At 37.8% G+C, this 17,625-nt stretch overlaps 1 protein-coding gene and 1 pseudogene across 1 annotated transcript; both read left to right on the top strand.

Annotated features, from left to right (window-relative positions):
- The first annotated feature begins 229 nt into the window (after positions 1–229).
- On the top strand, positions 230–13,631 carry LOC107749566 (CD44 antigen-like). The gene is made up of 8 exons (XM_016564743.1): positions 230–444; positions 6,736–6,904; positions 7,005–7,141; positions 7,223–7,297; positions 8,472–8,723; positions 11,258–11,339; positions 12,928–13,108; positions 13,357–13,631. The coding sequence occupies exons 1-7, from the start codon at positions 378–380 to the stop codon at positions 13,097–13,099; spliced, it is 954 nt and encodes a 317-aa protein (XP_016420229.1). The 5' UTR covers positions 230–377; the 3' UTR covers positions 13,100–13,108; positions 13,357–13,631.
- A 1,513-nt stretch (positions 13,632–15,144) lies between these two features.
- LOC107749564 (zinc finger BED domain-containing protein 4-like) overlaps positions 15,145–17,625 on the top strand; it is a 29,982-nt pseudogene continuing 27,501 nt past the window's right edge.

Genomic DNA, 17,625 nt, shown 5'->3' with positions numbered 1-17,625 from the left:
TACTCACACAAAATGACCAACAAATGTTTCAAATATGAAAAAAAAAAAAAATTATAATAATAATAATTTGACTGCCAATATACATGTTAACGGTGACGAGAAGCAGTAGCAGGGTAATTTGGAGTTGAGGGATGATTCAGGAGTTATGTCAATCACTTACCAAACAAACATACTCACAGTGTCAGACACATGGAGACCTGAGAGAGAGAGTGAAGGGAGATGTAGAAGGGTGTGGTTATTCATGCACTTCCCTTTCCTCTGATCTTTATTAGTTCTGACACTCAAATCTCACCTCCAATAGTCCAAACTTGCAGCAGACTCTAAGCTCTACTATACACCGTCTGGATTCACATACAGATTCCTCACCAGCCATCAGGATGTGGGTTATACTGTTGGGTCTCGCCTCTGCATTACTGGCCTCCTCGAGATCAGAAGATACCACGGGTAAGAAGACTCGTCAGAGGAACATTACACATCTTTCTGACTATTAATTTTACAGAGTATGAATGGAGCAGCGCTAAGTGTGTGTCTGAGGACAGATAAACAGCTGCTCACTCGTTTGTTACAGAGGAAAGGGAGATATGCTGAGCAGTTGTACATTTCAGTACTACAAAAACAAACCAGTAAAGAGCCAGAGGAGTTTAAGCTGTTTGAAAAACAAGTGAAAGAAAGATTCTGGTTCCAGATTTTTCCTCACATTAAAATATTCAGCTTGTGTTGTAGCATCTCTGTGCCCCCTCCACCCTCAAAAATGCACTCTCTGTTTTCATAAGCAGTAACTGTGGTAACATTTTGTTCTGAAGTTTGTCACATGTAGTTCTTGGAAACTTTGACGGTTGACTTGCCAAATCTGAGTTGCATGAATAAATCTGACAAATCTTGCTCCTGTGGTGTATTATATTATATCATTGATCTCTTCTTCACATCTTAAATCCCGTCTCAGGATCTTTGTGTGTGAACTATTGATGAAAGCAATACTAATCCTTAATGGAGAACAAAATGAAGCTCGCTCAGTTACCACCTGCTTACACACCTCTGTTTTACTTGGACTTCACCCCCTTTCACATTGTGTGAGATTTTCAGGAGTTTTGTGTAAAAACTCAGCATGAAAGATGTCAGAGTGAGATGTGTTGGTGTGTTTGTTTTGAGGGAATGGTGGGAAACTCTTTGTTGGCTGGAGAGACATGCTACTTCATAGTAGTACATTTCAGCTTTTCAAAAGAAAGCCAGCGAGAGTTTCAATGGTATCAAAACTCAGGGAGTCAAAATCAAAAATATTATATTAAACAAAACATTTAGTCTAGAGGCAAATAAAGATGATAAATTAATAACAACAAATAAACAAATAATGAACAAAAATGAAATTAAAATAAAGGTAATGGTAAAGGTCCAGCTGTCCAGCAGAGCACAACTTTAGGATGATCTAACAAAGGAACCGGGCTCCTCCCTAAACCAGGACAGATCAAAAAAACAAAAACAACCAGACCTGTAACATGAGTGAAACAGACTTGTCAGAAAGAAAGAAAGTAAATACAGGACAGAGTGCAGAATTTTACGGTCACTGGAAGGTGAGAATTATGATCAAACAATATTTACTGATGGATCTGCAGAGAATCGTCTTTCTGTGAGTCATCAATCCCAGATGAGAGAGAAGCAGACAGTGGTTGAAGTTCATTCTCATCAGATTGCATTTTAATAGAAAAGTAATAGAAATTATGATGATTATATCAAAATAACATGAAGTAAATGTCTGAATACATCAATAATTCACCAATGTGCGCTCTTTTTAATGAACCCTCTGGTGCTCCTCATTTGGGAGTCACACGTGTGATCTTCACAGTCAAAAGTGACCAGACACCTAAAATTGTACTTCCCCTACTCTATTTTGAGATAATTTCATGGTACTAATTAATATTTATGCAATAATTATGATCAATTTCTTCCCATTGAAAATGGTACAAATTTTAAAAAATATATATTTTTATATTACTTTTCAATTAATGCAGTTGGCATTGCTAGTGCCTCGCTTGACCATTTAAGATGCAGGAATGATGGCAAAAAGAGCTCAGTACCAAAACTTACATGATTGTATACACTGTAAAAAAATATTTTTTAGAAGTTGTACATAAAACAAATATTATTGGAATATGTTTTAATTTAAATAAATGTTTTATTTAAAAAAAAAGTAAAATATATTTTTATATTACTTTTCAATGAATGCAGTATTTCATGTTAAAATAGAGTCAATGCCTTTAAAATCCAATTTTTGAAGCCAGATTAGTGCCATCTGGTTGGGGTAAAATAAGAAAAACATCTGCAATTCCATGGTTTAGCCACTAGATTCCTATATAGCTCTATATAAAAGGCCTATAAATTCTCTAATTGTTTTAGACATAAATACTTATTTTTATTAAGTTGTGGGTTTAGACATATATTTAGACATTCTCAAAGACAACTTTTTGTAAAGGTTTAGTTTTTGTTTTTAAATGATGATATGAAGCATCAGTTTTTGAATTATTATTACTACAGTCAAACCTGAACACAGAGAAAGCATTTTGTTACACAAAACATTAAAATTCTATAAAAATGTAACAAAAATGAACAGGAATGTTTTATTAGAGTTTAATTCTTCTAGGTCTGATCTGATTTCAGTTTTCTGACTCGTTTTGGCTATATGTGTATAGCCATACCAATTCATTTGAGTGTGTATAACTTGTGTATGTGTGTATGTGTGTGTGTGTGTGTGTGTGTGTGTATGTGTAAGTGGATGCATCTGTTTTGCACTCTTGATGTTTTAGAGTTTCACCCCGTCATTGTTGTGTACTTTTTTCTGCATTGTGGCAGATTTGTAGATTGTACACACAAAAATTCTGAGATTTTTGTCAATTTCCCATTCATTTCCTATGGTCGGTCATTTTTGACCGAAGACCACAAGTGTGACTATTTTTTTATGATCACTTAGTCTGCTCGAATCATGCCCTTAATTTTTTGTGTGTTCACATTCCAAATGCCATAAAATCACCAAGTTTCGTACCATTCCGATGAAGCTGTGATTTTTAAAAATTCAAAACAGAAAATTCTTCGGTCAAAAGTGACCGAAGAGCACCAGAGGGTTTTAAAAGCTCAAATGGAATTTGTGTATCAAAGCCCTGTGATCAAAAATAAATGGGAGCAATTAAATATTAAAATGATTATTTAACTGTTTAAAGTTCCTCAAGATCAAATAAGAATACATAATTATTCTGTAATTGTTACAGAATTAACAGAATTAATTATTACAGTTAATTGCACCCCACTCAAATTGCCCCTGGATACACATATTTCTACATCTACATGGTATCCATCATCAGAGTAGAAAACTTGAATTGTGCCACAGAGAACCCAGGCCATCCCCCTACTGACTGGCACTCTCTTGAGGCAGTTAAAAAAAAAAAAAAAACTAAAAACTCTGTGGGTTGAGCTAGTGGCCACCACCTGACTGAAAGCAACCATTGCCAAATTGGCACAAAAAATTGGAGGATGTATTGGTTAAAAAAAAAGAAGAAAAAAAAGCCAAACAGGAATTGAAATCCTCTCTTTCTGTCACTTTTTGTTGGGGGTCTTTCGAGCAGCACTTGTTTGCCTATACATGCCTGCATGTTTACGTCAAGATACTTCAAGTCAGATATCCTGAAGCATCTTTTCACAGGGTTGAGCTACATTCTACCCATGTTACAATCTAAAGTAGAGTTGTACACTCCCCTTGTTTGGTAGATACATTTACATTTGCATTTAGTCATTTAGCAGATGATATTATGCAAAGCGACTTACAAATGAGGACAATATAAGCAATCAAAAACAACAAAACAAAAGAGCTACAATATGCAAGTGCTATTACAAGTCTCGGTTAGCCTAATGCAGTACATGTAGCTTTTTTTTTTATATAAAATAAATAACAATAAAACAGATAGAATAGAAAAGACATAGAGAAAGCTAGCATTAGAGGCCTTTTTTTAAAGAAAACAAGCAGTTAGAAAATGAAGAGATTGCAAGAGATCAAGAGAGGGTCAAGTGTTTTTTTTAATAAAAAAAGAAAACAAATAGATAAAATAGAATTATAATAGAGAGTGCTAGATTTAGAGGGTCAAATAAAGATTGAAGAAAGCCATTTCTTGAAGATGGCTAAGGACTCAGCTACTTGGATTGAGTTGGGCAGGTCATTCCACCAGTAGGAAAGAGTTAAAGGAACACACCACTATTTTTGAAAATAGGCTCATTTTCCAACTCCCCTAGACTTTGCTGCCGTACCATGGGTGCAGCAGGTGCAATGATATTATTACACAGCGCCTGAAAATAGGCTTATTGGAAGTCACCTAGCTGGGACTATTTTCAGGCACTGTGTAATATCATTGCGCCTGCTGCAATGGTACTGCAGCAAAGTTCCTTGATTATTACGCCGGAATGAGAGTATAGTTCCTAGCCATATCGGCCTAGAAAATCGCAACTTTTCATTTTCCGTCGGTTTTAGTACACGATGTAACTACAGAAGAGTCAAGTTTTAAATAGGAAAAATATCGAAACTCTTTGGTCATTTTTGAGCGAGATGCTAACGGTCTAATCAGATTCAATGATCTATGCTAAGCTACAGTTAAAAGTGCTACCGCCAGACCCGGAGAACGGCTGAATGGATTCGAAAACGGTTAAACTCAACTGTTTAACTCTAGGGGAGCTGGAAAATGAGCCTATTTTCAAAAATAGTGGCGTGTTCCTTTAATGACAAAATAATAAATACATACCCCTTTAGGGTTGATGCAGGGTAAACAGAGTTATTTAGGCCAATGTGGATTCTCTCTACTTCGTTTACCTCCCTCCCCAACTACTGTTGGGTTTTGAAGTAGGGATGTATGCTCCCTTTGGATGGGGCTTCATAGGCCTCTCTAGTATGACCCATGTTCAAGAACCAGGCAATTAGAGATAGTTGGTCTGCAGGGCATCTTATTGCATACTGTAGTTAGCGTTGGAGTCCTGGAGAAGTGCCTTTATTTAAGTCAGGGTTGAGCTGTTCTCCCACAGTGTACAGGGGTTTTTAAGTAGGGCGTACTGTAAGTTCCCTTGCAGCCTCCTTTGGGGTTGGAATATGGCAGATGTGAGTTAGTGAGGAAGGCACTCCCTCAGCATGGTGAGTGGACATTGCTTCCCCATAATGTCATAGACGCCGCGTCAAAGTTCCGCTTTGAAAGGGAACCTCTAAGTTATGACTGCAACCATGAATCCCTAAAAAGGGGAACGAGAAGCGGCATCCCATTGCCATGCATTGGGTTTGCCTGCACGTCTCCTTCAGACAGATTTTGCTGAATGTGTTTTGCAGACACGCGTTTATACTTAAAAGGGGGCTTTTGGGGCTGTAACCTATACAGCTGTAACCAGGGGGCGCCAGAGCATATCAGGCACGGCACAAAGAGTGATTAAAAAATTTAATATAAAGAATTATTTCATGATTAGTCATTTCAATCAACACATTATACTGGAAATAAAACTTTAAAGGGATAGTTCACCCAAAAAAAAACAAATTCTGTCCTTAATTACTCACCCTCATGTTGTTCCAAACCCATAAGACCTTTGCTCATCTTCGGAACACAAATTAAGATATGTTTGATGAAATCCAAGAGCTTTCCGACCCTCCATAGACAGCAAGGTGTTCCTGGTATGCAGTGGTTAGGACCTACTAAAAGTGGTGCAAGTGTTCTTCTAACAAATGTAAAAATGAGCTTGAAGAAAGAGGAGTCATTTTATTAGTTTGTGTAAACTGAACAAGAATACCCTTAACATGTTAATAACAAAAATTATTTTGTTGATCTTACTGAGACACCAAAGTATTTGTCCAAATGCTGTCCCAAATGAAATCATCTCAATCGTGATCTTAATGTATCTTAAGTCATCTGAACAAACAATTTCACAATGAACAAAGCATGCATTGCATCACCTTATTTGTGTGTTTTTAGATTTCATATGTTAAATGTTCCTTTCGTCTTCTTAGGACTTTGGTGTTACTTTGTTCGTGTTTCTGTTCTCTTGCTCTCAGTGTTCCTGGTTATTTGTTTGTTTTATTACTTTCATTAAAACTCCTGCAGTTCAATCTTCGCCTCTGCCTGCCTTCTCTCCCCCATAGTACCATATATTTGCCTGTCAAGCTACTACCCTTAAGAGGCAAATAATATAAAGGCAATATTATAGTAAGCTTTGAAAATTAAACATAAAATTAAAGAATGACTGTCACTAATGAGGCATCTATGTCATACAATATCTATGCATTCACCCTCAGTTTCAGTCGTCATTTGTCAATTCATGTTTTAACATTTGTTAAGTAGTTCAGTGTTTGTACTCTGATGGTTGGACTAGCTTCTTCTTCCTGTGTTCTACTTGTTTTCTAAAATGTCCTCATGTTGTTTTAAGGAAATAAGTCTGCGATTAGATCCATGCCTCACCTGCTCCATCCAGCCCAGCAGCGTGACATCTAAATTTGCCAGACAGATGTGAAATGTTATTAATTGTTCCCAAAGCTCTTGATCTTTATGTGCTGTCAGCTTCTTTCCCTCTTTATGATTAAAGCTCAAATCTGCACTAAACATTCAGTCTCTATCACTGTTTCCTTTCTCTCCCTTCTTCTGCTATGTTTCAGAAAATCTTGCTTCTTGAGTGGCACTGTATCAATAATATTGACTCATTACTATCGTTAATGCCCTGTTTCTCCTGTAGCAGTGCGCTCACGGAGCTGCAGCTACGCTGGAGTGTTTCACGTGGAGGGGAGAGAACGCTATAGTCTGACGTTTGAGGGGGCCAGGAGGTTGTGTGAGCTTTTATCCTCTTCATTAGCCTGTCTGGAGCAGGTGGAAATAGCCTACAATAAAGGACTACAGACGTGCAGGTTCTTACATTCAGCTGAACAGATCTAAATAACAATTACACTTTCAGGATCATTATTACCGTGGGCTCCACCTAAATATAAATGTACATTTTGCCTGCAGGTATGGATGGATAAACAGCACAGAGGTGGTGATACTCCGTCACATCCAAAATATAAACTGTGCTGGCAACCAAACCGGCATCATCAGGAAAACTCCAGACAGAAAAAAATACGACGCATTCTGTTATGATGCTACAGGTTTGATTTGTACCATATGCTGCAAGTTTTAATCAACACACAATCAATTATCTTTTTAACGAAACATTGCATTTTAATCAGATACGTCAGAGAAGAACTGCGCAGCTAAGATTGACCCTGATGGCTTAAACAAAACAGATGTCTCAGCATTTACAGGTACGACAGTACATTTTGAATGTATTTGGAAGGCACTTTTGTCTGAAAAAAAAAGTATATTCAAGGTGTGCATTTTATCCGAAGATATGAATCAAACCCATTAACAGGATGTTTACATTTAATGTACACTTTTATATTTAATGTTTGTTTGTTTTTTAGCACACATTATTTTTACACTTGCTTAAAATGGTTGATTAGCTCTTTTTATACATATGCTACAGTGCCTTTTGCATTGGCACTGCAAACTTAATGTAGATTTTTCCCCACTAAACAGCAGTGAGCGACGAGCACAGCAAATGATTTCACATTGAAACAATGGAGAAATAGTTTTTTGCCTTTTATTATAAATAGTATACATTTTATTTGTATAACCCTTTTTGCTGACATTTAAAACATTAAGGCTGGAATACACTACATTACTTTTAAAATCTGAGCAGATTTTAAAACACGGCTTCATACACTTACCGACTTTGTAAATAGTCACAGAAGAAAAACTGGCCATCACACACTAAATGACTGAGGAACACACACTACTCACGCAGAAACGTGCGCCTTGTTGCTAGGAGATGCGTGACAAATGAAAACAATATATCGGCTCAAAATATCAAACATGTTTGATCTCCTCTGACTGGATGGAATCAGAGTCTGTGACCATCATTTCAATGAAATCTGTCAACTCAAATCTGCAAACTGGCTCTGACTTTCGGCATCTAGTGTCAACTTCTACAGACTGTAAATCAACCGAAAATCATGGCAAAAATTGTGTAGTGTATTCCAGAATTTACATAAACAGGAGAGGTGACAGGTATTGTAGACGTAAAGTCTAAAAACGGAATTATCTTGGAAACAGCAGCCAATCAATTGTTTTAACTGTCATACTTGAATTCTTGAATAAAATATCACATTTTATCTCTTAAGCAGACAAGTTCTGTAGACCAGTGTTATCTTTGAGTTAATGTGTACATGCATCAGTTTTACTTGTTCCAGAGTTTCAGGAAAAACCCTGTCGAACTTTCCATCCGTGCACAGACCGATTTATTTCTTTAAAAATGACCACATAAATGCTAAGCTGTTTTGATTTGTTAGTTTTGCCATTAATGCTGGTTGTCTAATAAATTCATATAAATATCTATAAGACAGCAAGTTGCAGTTCTGCATAACTGTCATTTGACAGAAGTCACAACACACCAAACAAATGCTGGAGGGGAAGAGTCTGAAAATGTAACATCTGAAGACACATTTGTGTCTGAGTCGTCTACTCCAGTTCACTGGACGCAGAGCAGCCCCACACAGAACCCTGTGGAACAGAACCGCACTGATCAGACAGATGATCCGGCAAACCCTGATACACATGATGTGGAGTTCACAACTTCCTCAGGGCTGAGTAGGACAGCATCTACCAGTGAAACACCAGCAAGTAAAGCAGGTGACATTTTTTGTTTAAAGTCATCATGGGAATTTTAGCCATATCTATTTTATCATCAGTTCATACTTTACAAAATATAATACACTGCTCTGTATCTTAATTGTATGTAATTGTTACTGAAAACGACTTCTGCCCTCTTCTTTAATCTATTCTGTTACTGTGCTTCTGTATTTTTTTATTACATTATATTTTGTATTAATTCTTAGACTACTATTTGCTTTAAGAAGCCTAGATTGACAACATGTCACCAGGGTGTGAATTATAAGGCAGTCTACCCTGTTGAAAAAAAACAGCATATGCTCGTTAGGTATGTTTTGAAGCATGACTGCTGGTCTTGAGCTGGTTAATGTTGGTCATGTGCTGGTCCTAAGCTGGTCCTGAGCAGCTTAAACCAGCTCAAACCAGAACCTATGCTTCAAAACATACCTAATGAGCATATGCTGCTTTTTTTCAACAGGTTTAGGTCAGGGATCTTCAACAACTCCAGTCCTGGAGTGCCGGTGTCCTGCAGACTTCACTACCAATCCCAGTTTTAACCCTGCAAACAAGCCTGCACTGCCCCTTTACGGGCCCACTTAGGGCTGCCAGCGCAGGGCCCCTGAGAATTTGCTCATTGGCAAAACGTTGGCCCCTTAGCACTGGCCCTGCACGGGCAGCCCTCACTTAGCCTTCGTTTTATTGAAAATAATAAAGTTTGAAGTCACCGTTATGGAGGTAAGCGCTTGCTTTAGTTGGGTTCCTGACCCTTGACTTTTTAACTTCAGTTTTTTTTTGGTTGCTCTAACTGTGTTTCTGAAGCTTATTTATTATTGCAAAAGTTGTGAGAAGAAAAACTGTTCTGGTGATTCAGTCATCATGTAGTGGCCAGATTCCCTGATCTTGATCTCTGAGCACATTATTTAGATTTAATTATTTCACTATAGCCCTAGAATTCAAATTCAATAATTTGAACATTAAGTCTTCTTGTGATAATTATTAGGATGGGATCATGTTGACTCACACAGATATCAAGATTCAGTGTATGAACCTCAACAATGGTGACAATCAACAAAATATTCAGATCAACGCTGAACATCAGAAAATTGAAGTTCATACGCTGATCTTGATATCTGTGTGAGTCTACATGAGCCTGTCCAAAGAATTTCTATATAATGACTTAAAAAATATTCAAAATATTAAAGCAGGACAAAAGCAGTGATATCCTAGGGCTACTATAAAGTGAAATCATTAAATCTAAGTAATGTTCTCAGAGATCATCCTCTGGATGAGATCAGGGCACTACATGACGACCGAGTCATCAGTAAATAACCATCACCATCTGATCAGTTTGTCTTCTCACAACAAAACACAATTAGGGCAACAAAAAAACATTAAAGTCAAGAGGTCAAGGGTCAAGAGACCAACTAAAGCAAGCACTTACCTCCATAACGGTGACTTCAAACGTTATTATTTTCAATAAAACAGCGCTAAGGCTTCCTGGAGGCTAAGTGAGGGCTGCCCGTGCAGGGCCAGTGCTAAGGGGCCAACGTTTTGCCAATGAGCAAATTCTCAGGGGCCCTGCGCTGGCAGCCCTAAGTGGGCCAGTGCAGGTTTGTTTTCAGGGAGCCCATCTGTCTATAATTTGCAAGCAATTCTGAACAGGCAGGTTTCCAGTCCTGCTCCTGCAGAGTTCAGCTCCAATCCCACTTAAACACACCTGAACCAAAGTAATCAACTCTGACTAGGCATGCTAGAAACTTCCAGACAGGTCTGTTGAGGCAAGTTGGAGCTAAACTTTGTAGGACAGTGGCCCTCCAGAACCGAGAGTGTGTTAAACTCAGCAGAACACTGTCCCTTAACGACTGGAGTTAAAAAGCCCTGTTTTTGGGGGTCTGATCACTATCCTCGATGGATGGGGAAAATGAAGGGCTGTGGCATTTCCAAAGTACATGTACAGTACAGTCGTAATGCTACTCATTAAGTACAGCTTTGTCTGAATTAAACTTGTAATATAATTTCGACCACCCCGAAACACAATCTGTTATCGACATGAGTAAATTTAGCAACCACATGCAAAACCAAAGGCATTGACAGAAAACAGAACAATGGGTATGGAGTCTCATAACTGTGGAAGTAGAATTTTTAATCCCATGAATACATTTGCAGTACAAATACAAATGCAAAACAAAGATGACCCTGAGTGTTGTTGATATTAAATAAATCTGTTAAAATAGCCTTTGTTTAAAGCAGCATATGTTTAGTTAAACCACACGTTTATCAGACGCTTGTGCCTAACAGCTTTCGGTTGTCTAAAAATTGTAAATATCTATTTGATTATTTGCTGACAGCAGACAAACCAGCAGTTGTCCTCACATACTGGGAGAACACGAAAAGGGAAACGCATGAAAATATATATTTTGTTTATTAAGAACACACACCCAAACCTCTGCCATTGTGATTCTTTTGTAATTTGCACTCTGACTTGCACAACAGCATTGCTTTTTCTTTATTGCTTGGTTTGAAATAACATGTAATTTGTTCTAATCCTCTTACAGACTGGCTCATCATCATTTTACTCACCATTTTGGCCGTTCTTCTCATTCTGCTTGTCTGTGTTATTGTAGCAAACAGAAAAAGGTATGTTGTAAGTACAAAAATACCACCAGCCTCTCACAATACCCACACTTGTCAATTTGTACTTGTCTACTTGTGCTATGTACTGCTGGTAATTCTGGCCACTGTGTGAAAGTGTGATCTTGAATGTGTGTAAAAGAACATTTGATTGCCAACTGGTTTTAGAAACCACAATATCATAGCTGTCGTGTAGGTGAACATACGCTGCTTTTCTCAAGAAGGAAGGCTTGTGGTTTCCAAAATGCAGCACTTCAAAGTTGCTAGGGTTAGGGTGTGTTAGTGTTGCTGTTTTTCAGACCTGGCATCGTCTTGCTTGTACTTCCGCTCTATGGGCCTCATTCGTGAAACACGAGCAGAACAAATTTTTGTGTAAATCGTTCGTAAAGCTGTTCTGACGTAAATTTTCAGAATCATAAAAGTGTTCGTATGTTCAAAATGTTAGTTGGTACGAAAGAAATGTACACCTGCTCTTTACCAGGTGTAAATGGTGCGTTCTGTGTTCTCTTTGGCAAACTGATGACACTGAATTGTGATGCACTGCCATCATAATATTTTGCAAGCTCGTTTGCTCTGTTTTTGTTTTTTGTAGCTGGGAGTTGATAAACTGTTTAGCTTTGGGTAAAACGCAGCGCTTGTCACTTTCACTTTTTACCCAGCCGTCTAATCAGTGGACAAGAGGCGGGACAAATACTACACCGACCAACCATCCTACTTGTACAACAGCTGAACAACAATAGAGAAGTTAACATTGCTGGTTACTGCATTTTTATATTCAGTAATATTCTTCAAAATGAGATACTAGTAATGCGTTACTGCCGTGGATATTCCAAATTATAGCAATCAAAGCGTCTGGAAAAACGCTGTGCCACCAAAGCGTCCTCCAGCGCCACCAGCTGGTCGTTTTCAGAAGAGCGCCTGACATTTTTCAGCTGACTAAAAACGCTTTGGTGGACACACGTTATTGAATATTTATTGTTAAGCATATGGCCTAACAATATGGTCTTTGTTGCATTTATGCAATATACTGGAGCCAAACCTGAGAAAGTAGACCAGAATATTCCACTGCGTTCCTGGACATGCAATTTGCGTAGCTGTAATGCATTATGGTAATTGTGAATGAGCGTGCACGAGTGCCCTATTTACGAATCATTGGAATTCATTAACATACGCATGTTTAACTATCAAATCGGAAGTTTGCGAAGCGTTTGTGAATCCGGAGGAGAGTTTTCGGGAAGGTCCGTTTTACGCGCAAATTACTCAGAATTTACTCTATATTTACTATATTTACGAATGTTTCATGAATGAGGCCCTATGTGTGCACCCTGAAGTGTGGGTATTGAACAGGCCCTACATGTCTTTAAATCAAGTGCACTTGAACATCTGTGCTCCAAAAGAATAAACAGACAGTAGTCAACAGCTAGACTAGAAAATTTACATAAAACATAACAAAATACAGAAATAAAGAATAGGTTTGGTTTACACTTTCTAACTTTAAAACTATTGGATTTATAAAAAAGCGGCCAGTAATAGATTATTTAAGTTGACAGTGTTATTGGGTTTTAGTGAATGTGCACGTTTTATTTTTCCACAGATGGTGTGGCAAGAAACAGACTCTGATTATTACAAAAGAGAGCAGCAGTGAAGAAAAGGGTGCAGCAGCTTCATTCACTAAGGACCAGGAGATGGTCAAACTCGTGAACACTGAAAAGATCTCAGGGAACGACAACTCAGAGCTTATCGACATCAGTCCGGGGTCGCCGTGATTTTGCCAAGTAAGACATGTTCCTGGATCAACATCTTTTGATGATCCTGGATCAACATTAATGTCCAAAAATATAGACTTAACCCAATCCCTACCCCTAAACCTAACCCTACCCATAATTTATTCCTAAAATCAGTGGGACATGATAGCTGATTAACAAGGTTGTAGAAGCACCTAACCCTGATTGTACTCATAAAACAGATATTTCCTGAAAAGTTTTATCTCTATTCTGATTGGTTGATTGGAATGTTGTTCCAGGATCAACAAGGAAATCACGCTCACCATCAGTCTGGATAAGTGAACGGAGAAACCCCAGAAGAATGAGAACACCAGCAATTTTACGCTAACACCTTACAATACGGATGCACTAATATGCCTTCATTCATGCTGAAATAATGCACAGACAGTCTTGAGATAATGTATGATTTATAAAGAACTAAGCCACTCATTAACAATTACATTAGCATCTAATAAAATGATTGATAAATAGATTAAGGCCCGGTTTCACAGACAGGGCTTAGACTAAACCAGGATTAGGCCATAGTTCAATTAGGACATTTACGTAATTTTTATTAACATGCCTTAGAAAAAAGCATTACTTGTGTGCATCTTGAGACAAAACAAAGGCACTGATAATTATTAAGATCAATTAATTATTATTAAGATCAATCAGTGCAAATTTCTTTCAGTTGAAACAGCTCAGATTTACATTTAATCTGGGACTAGTCTTAAACCTTGTCTGTGAAACCGGGGGTAAGACATATATGAATTGATATGAATTAAATGTGTCATCATGAATTAATTCCCTATCAATGTCTAGCTTTAAATAATAGTGTAAATGAATGCGTTCACCACAGTGAGTCAAAGCATGTACAGTATTCCAACTTCCAGCTGTCTGGTTTGAAAAAAATCATTAGCTGAGAATTTGCAAAGATAACATTGCTATGGCTTGTAGAGGCACCTGACTATTAACTCATGATATTAAGTAATATGCTCCCATGGTTATGATTTTGATCCATTTACCTATCCTTCAAACACATTCTTTGACATTTCATTCACAGCACAACTGCGGATATCAGTTTTTTTTTTAGTTTTTGTTTTCCTGTGTAACTGTATTGTATTTTTTTTATTTAATTAGATGATAAATGTAAATAGGTTAAAAAAATCACAATGCTTGATTAAAAACAAACAGACTAGTACTAGCCTAACTAATATAAATTCAAACATGATTAAACACTAGTGAACAGTCAGTTATTAAAAACAAATAAATTACAAGCAATGACACAAATAAATACAATGGAGCAAATACTAACAAAATAAGTAATTGAATAAAATTATCAAATGTAAAATAATACTGCATATTCGTAACTGTATAAATTATAGATTAAGGCCATGTCCACACGAACACGGGTATTTTTATAAACTGAGTTTTTCCTTCCGTTTTTAAAAAAATCTCTGTCCACATGAAAACGCAAACGCACTGTCAAGAGCGTGCCAAACCAACAGGTGACGATATAATCTCAACCGTAAAGCCATGTTGACCAATCAGAAGCCTGAAAAAGTTTCCAGTAGGCGGAGATAACAGCGCAGGTTTTTAGGCTGTCTGCCAAAAACTCTGGTTTCGCTGTCTACACGATAACACTGCAACCGGAGTTTTTGAAAATCTTCACCCTGGCAGGCGTTTTCAAAAATGTTCGGTGTCAGTGACCTGGTGCTGCGTTTGCGTGTGGACGAACGGCCAAACCGCATAGAAAAAGCTGCGGTTTTAAAAATAACCGTGTTCGTGTTGGCAGGGCCGAAGTCTTGTGAAAGCTACAAAAGTCAAGGGCAGTGAGTGATTTTCTCTTACTGTTTGTTTACCGTTAATGACAGACAGCAGTAAGTGTATTAGGCTGTTTTCTGTCCCATCACCCAATCACAATGCTCATCAGCACATGATATCAATCATCTCATCATCACAGCACACATCTCAGAGACCCACTTTGTCTGGCCGTGTTTGAGAAAGAGTTCCTTACCTGTTTTCTCACATGTCTTCTGAGTATCTTCATGAGCAGCACATTCATCTCTACTTGCCCCCACCTAGACGAGGTGCGCTCCAGTCCTCCGTCACCTTCCACGATCTCCAACATCATCTGCAACACAGTAACAAACTATGCTATCATCCAGACGTCCGTTCCAACCTGCTGCATTTCTGTTTACTTCCCTGTGTTTCATATTCTGCATTGCAATAAACCTGTGTTATTTCCACTGTCCATATGCCTTAAAGTCTGGTGATTTTGTAACGCTGTCACTTTAAGACCTAGTGCACAGATTCAATATAATGAAAACATCTGATTTCTCTCAACCCTTTATGTTCACATGCTCAGTAAGTAAAATCATAGTGTTATCTTTGCCAATTATGACGTAATGATTTATTAATTCAGACAGCTGGAAGTTGAAATACATGGCTTTGAAACATTTTGGTAATTCATTTACACTGTTAGTAGCTTACTAGATGTTGATAGGGAATTAATCCATGATGACACATTTAGTTAACAACAAATCATATATGACTTCATTTATTAATCAGATGAACTCTTTATTCGTTGCTGATTGGGCAATAGTTAGAGAATGGCTTAGTTTCGCATGAGTCATACGTTAGCTGTGTATTAGTTCATCAGGAATTAATGCATGTAAGTGCACAGACTGTAAAGTGTTGCCAGTTTTACATTATAAAAACATGACCAGAGAAAGTGATCGAAGCACGAAAACAGAAGAAAGGAGAACCCTAGAGACTGAGATGGACATAGATCTGAACCAAAACAAAAGGAGGTAATTGTTGTAAAGGTCTATTCTGAATTCTTAATAGCTATTACTGTTTGTGTGTGTGTGTGTGCGTGTGGCATCAAGAGAGCAAACACACATCTATGTTGTACTGTATGCTGTTTCATCTCTCTATGTTTGATTATTTCTTAATATTAATTTTCTATTAAAATATTAAATGACTGGTCACTTTTAATTTTATACTAGTGCCTTTGCTTGGTATAACACTGGTTAAATCAGTGCTAGTCAGATAAGTCAACTGATCATTGAGCAAGAAGCAACTAAGATTATTCAATAAAGTTGTTACTATTACTTCGTCTCCTGCTTTCTGCTCCTCCTTTCAGTTCTCTTCCATTCTGCAAGAGTAAAGTTAAGATGATAATGTGCTCACTGCTTTGAATGCCAGATCAGAACTGAAAATGTGTTCTCGAGTACAAGTACTGTTACATTGCTGAAATATACTCATTTACAAGTACTGGTGTTAAAAAGTACTTAGGTAAAAGTACAAATCACTCTTCCCAAAACTACTCAGAGTTCTTAGTTACATTTCAGCTGGTGATATTTAATGAATTATCGTCAGTAACTACTGAATCAGACAAGATCCAGACAACAAAACACATTTAAAGAATACTAAAAATAATTTTGAAACTTTGTAAACACTATGAACTTTACCCAGTGCCCTGAAAACAAACAGCTGGGCAAGGGCCTTACTTGGACAAACTAACACATCTCGAACAGTTCACCCTCTGAACCTTTTGTTCAGTTTCAGCAGAAGCTGGTTTTCTAAGTTCTATGTGGCTTCGTATGGTTGTGAATAATAATAGACCAGCACCGCTTTAAAGCCGTTTGCATGCAGCTTAGGCTGTGTTTAATTTAGACAGCTGCTTGATGGCTGGGATGGAGTGAAGCGAGTGTCCGAGGCACACGCAAGGTATCCATCAAGCTCCACTGGACTTTGCAACTTTGTGGCGAGTGGTCTGGAGAAGAAATCATTGTCATCGGGGGCCTCATTTATAAAGCGTGCGTACACTCAGATTTGATCTTAGAGTGTGCGTACGCTTAAATCCACGCCAACGCTCATATTTGTAAAAACTGGCTTTGACGTGGAAAAGTGCTTAGCGTCACGTCTGGGTTCAAGCAGACGTACACACTTTTACTTGGAGTACTGCAGGTTTTTGGAAATATAAGCTGTTCTTGCAGCTCACTGTTCTAAACGAAAGAATTTGGATGGTGACTGGTGATCTTTTACATGTTAATGAGATTAATTAGGAGTCGTTTACAAGCAGAGAGCTGCGAGTGGTCTGGAGAAGAAATCATTGTCATCGGGGGCCTCATTTATAAAGCGTGCGTACACTCAGATTTGATCTTAGAGTGTGCGTACGCTTAAATCCACGCCAACGCTCATATTTGTAAAAACTGGCTTTGACGTGGAAAAGTGCTTAGCGTCACGTCTGGGTCCAAGCAGACGTACACACTTTTACTTGGAGTACTGCAGGTTTTTGGAAATATAAGCTGTTCTTGCAGCTCGCTGTTCTAAACGAAAGAATTTGGATGGTGACTGGTGATCTTTTACATGTTAATGAGATTAATTAGGAGTCGTTTACAAGCAGAGAGCTGAAACCATTCATTTGCACGCAAGTTCAAGATCATTTGTGATTCATAGATTTCACATCTGAAAGAGAGGCATAGTGCGTTTTCTGTACGTACGTTCATTTTATGAATCAC

Source organism: Sinocyclocheilus rhinocerous, unplaced genomic scaffold (genome assembly GCF_001515625.1).
Source record: "Sinocyclocheilus rhinocerous isolate Xijiao unplaced genomic scaffold, SAMN03320098_v1.1 scaffold602, whole genome shotgun sequence".
Taxonomy (NCBI): Eukaryota; Metazoa; Chordata; class Actinopteri; order Cypriniformes; family Cyprinidae; genus Sinocyclocheilus; species Sinocyclocheilus rhinocerous.
This window is presented reverse-complemented; position numbering and strand designations above follow the sequence as displayed.

Excerpts from the sequence above, each read along its gene's own strand:
- LOC107749566 (XM_016564743.1), top strand. The coding sequence starts at position 378 with ATGTGGGTTATACTGTTGGGTCTCGCCTCTGCATTACTGGCCTCCTCG. Across the intron at positions 7,298-8,471 it reads AGATGTCTCAGCATTTACAG|AAGTCACAACACACCAAACA; the intron begins GTACGACAGTAC and ends GTCATTTGACAG. Across the intron at positions 11,340-12,927 it reads ATTGTAGCAAACAGAAAAAG|ATGGTGTGGCAAGAAACAGA; the intron begins GTATGTTGTAAG and ends ATTTTTCCACAG.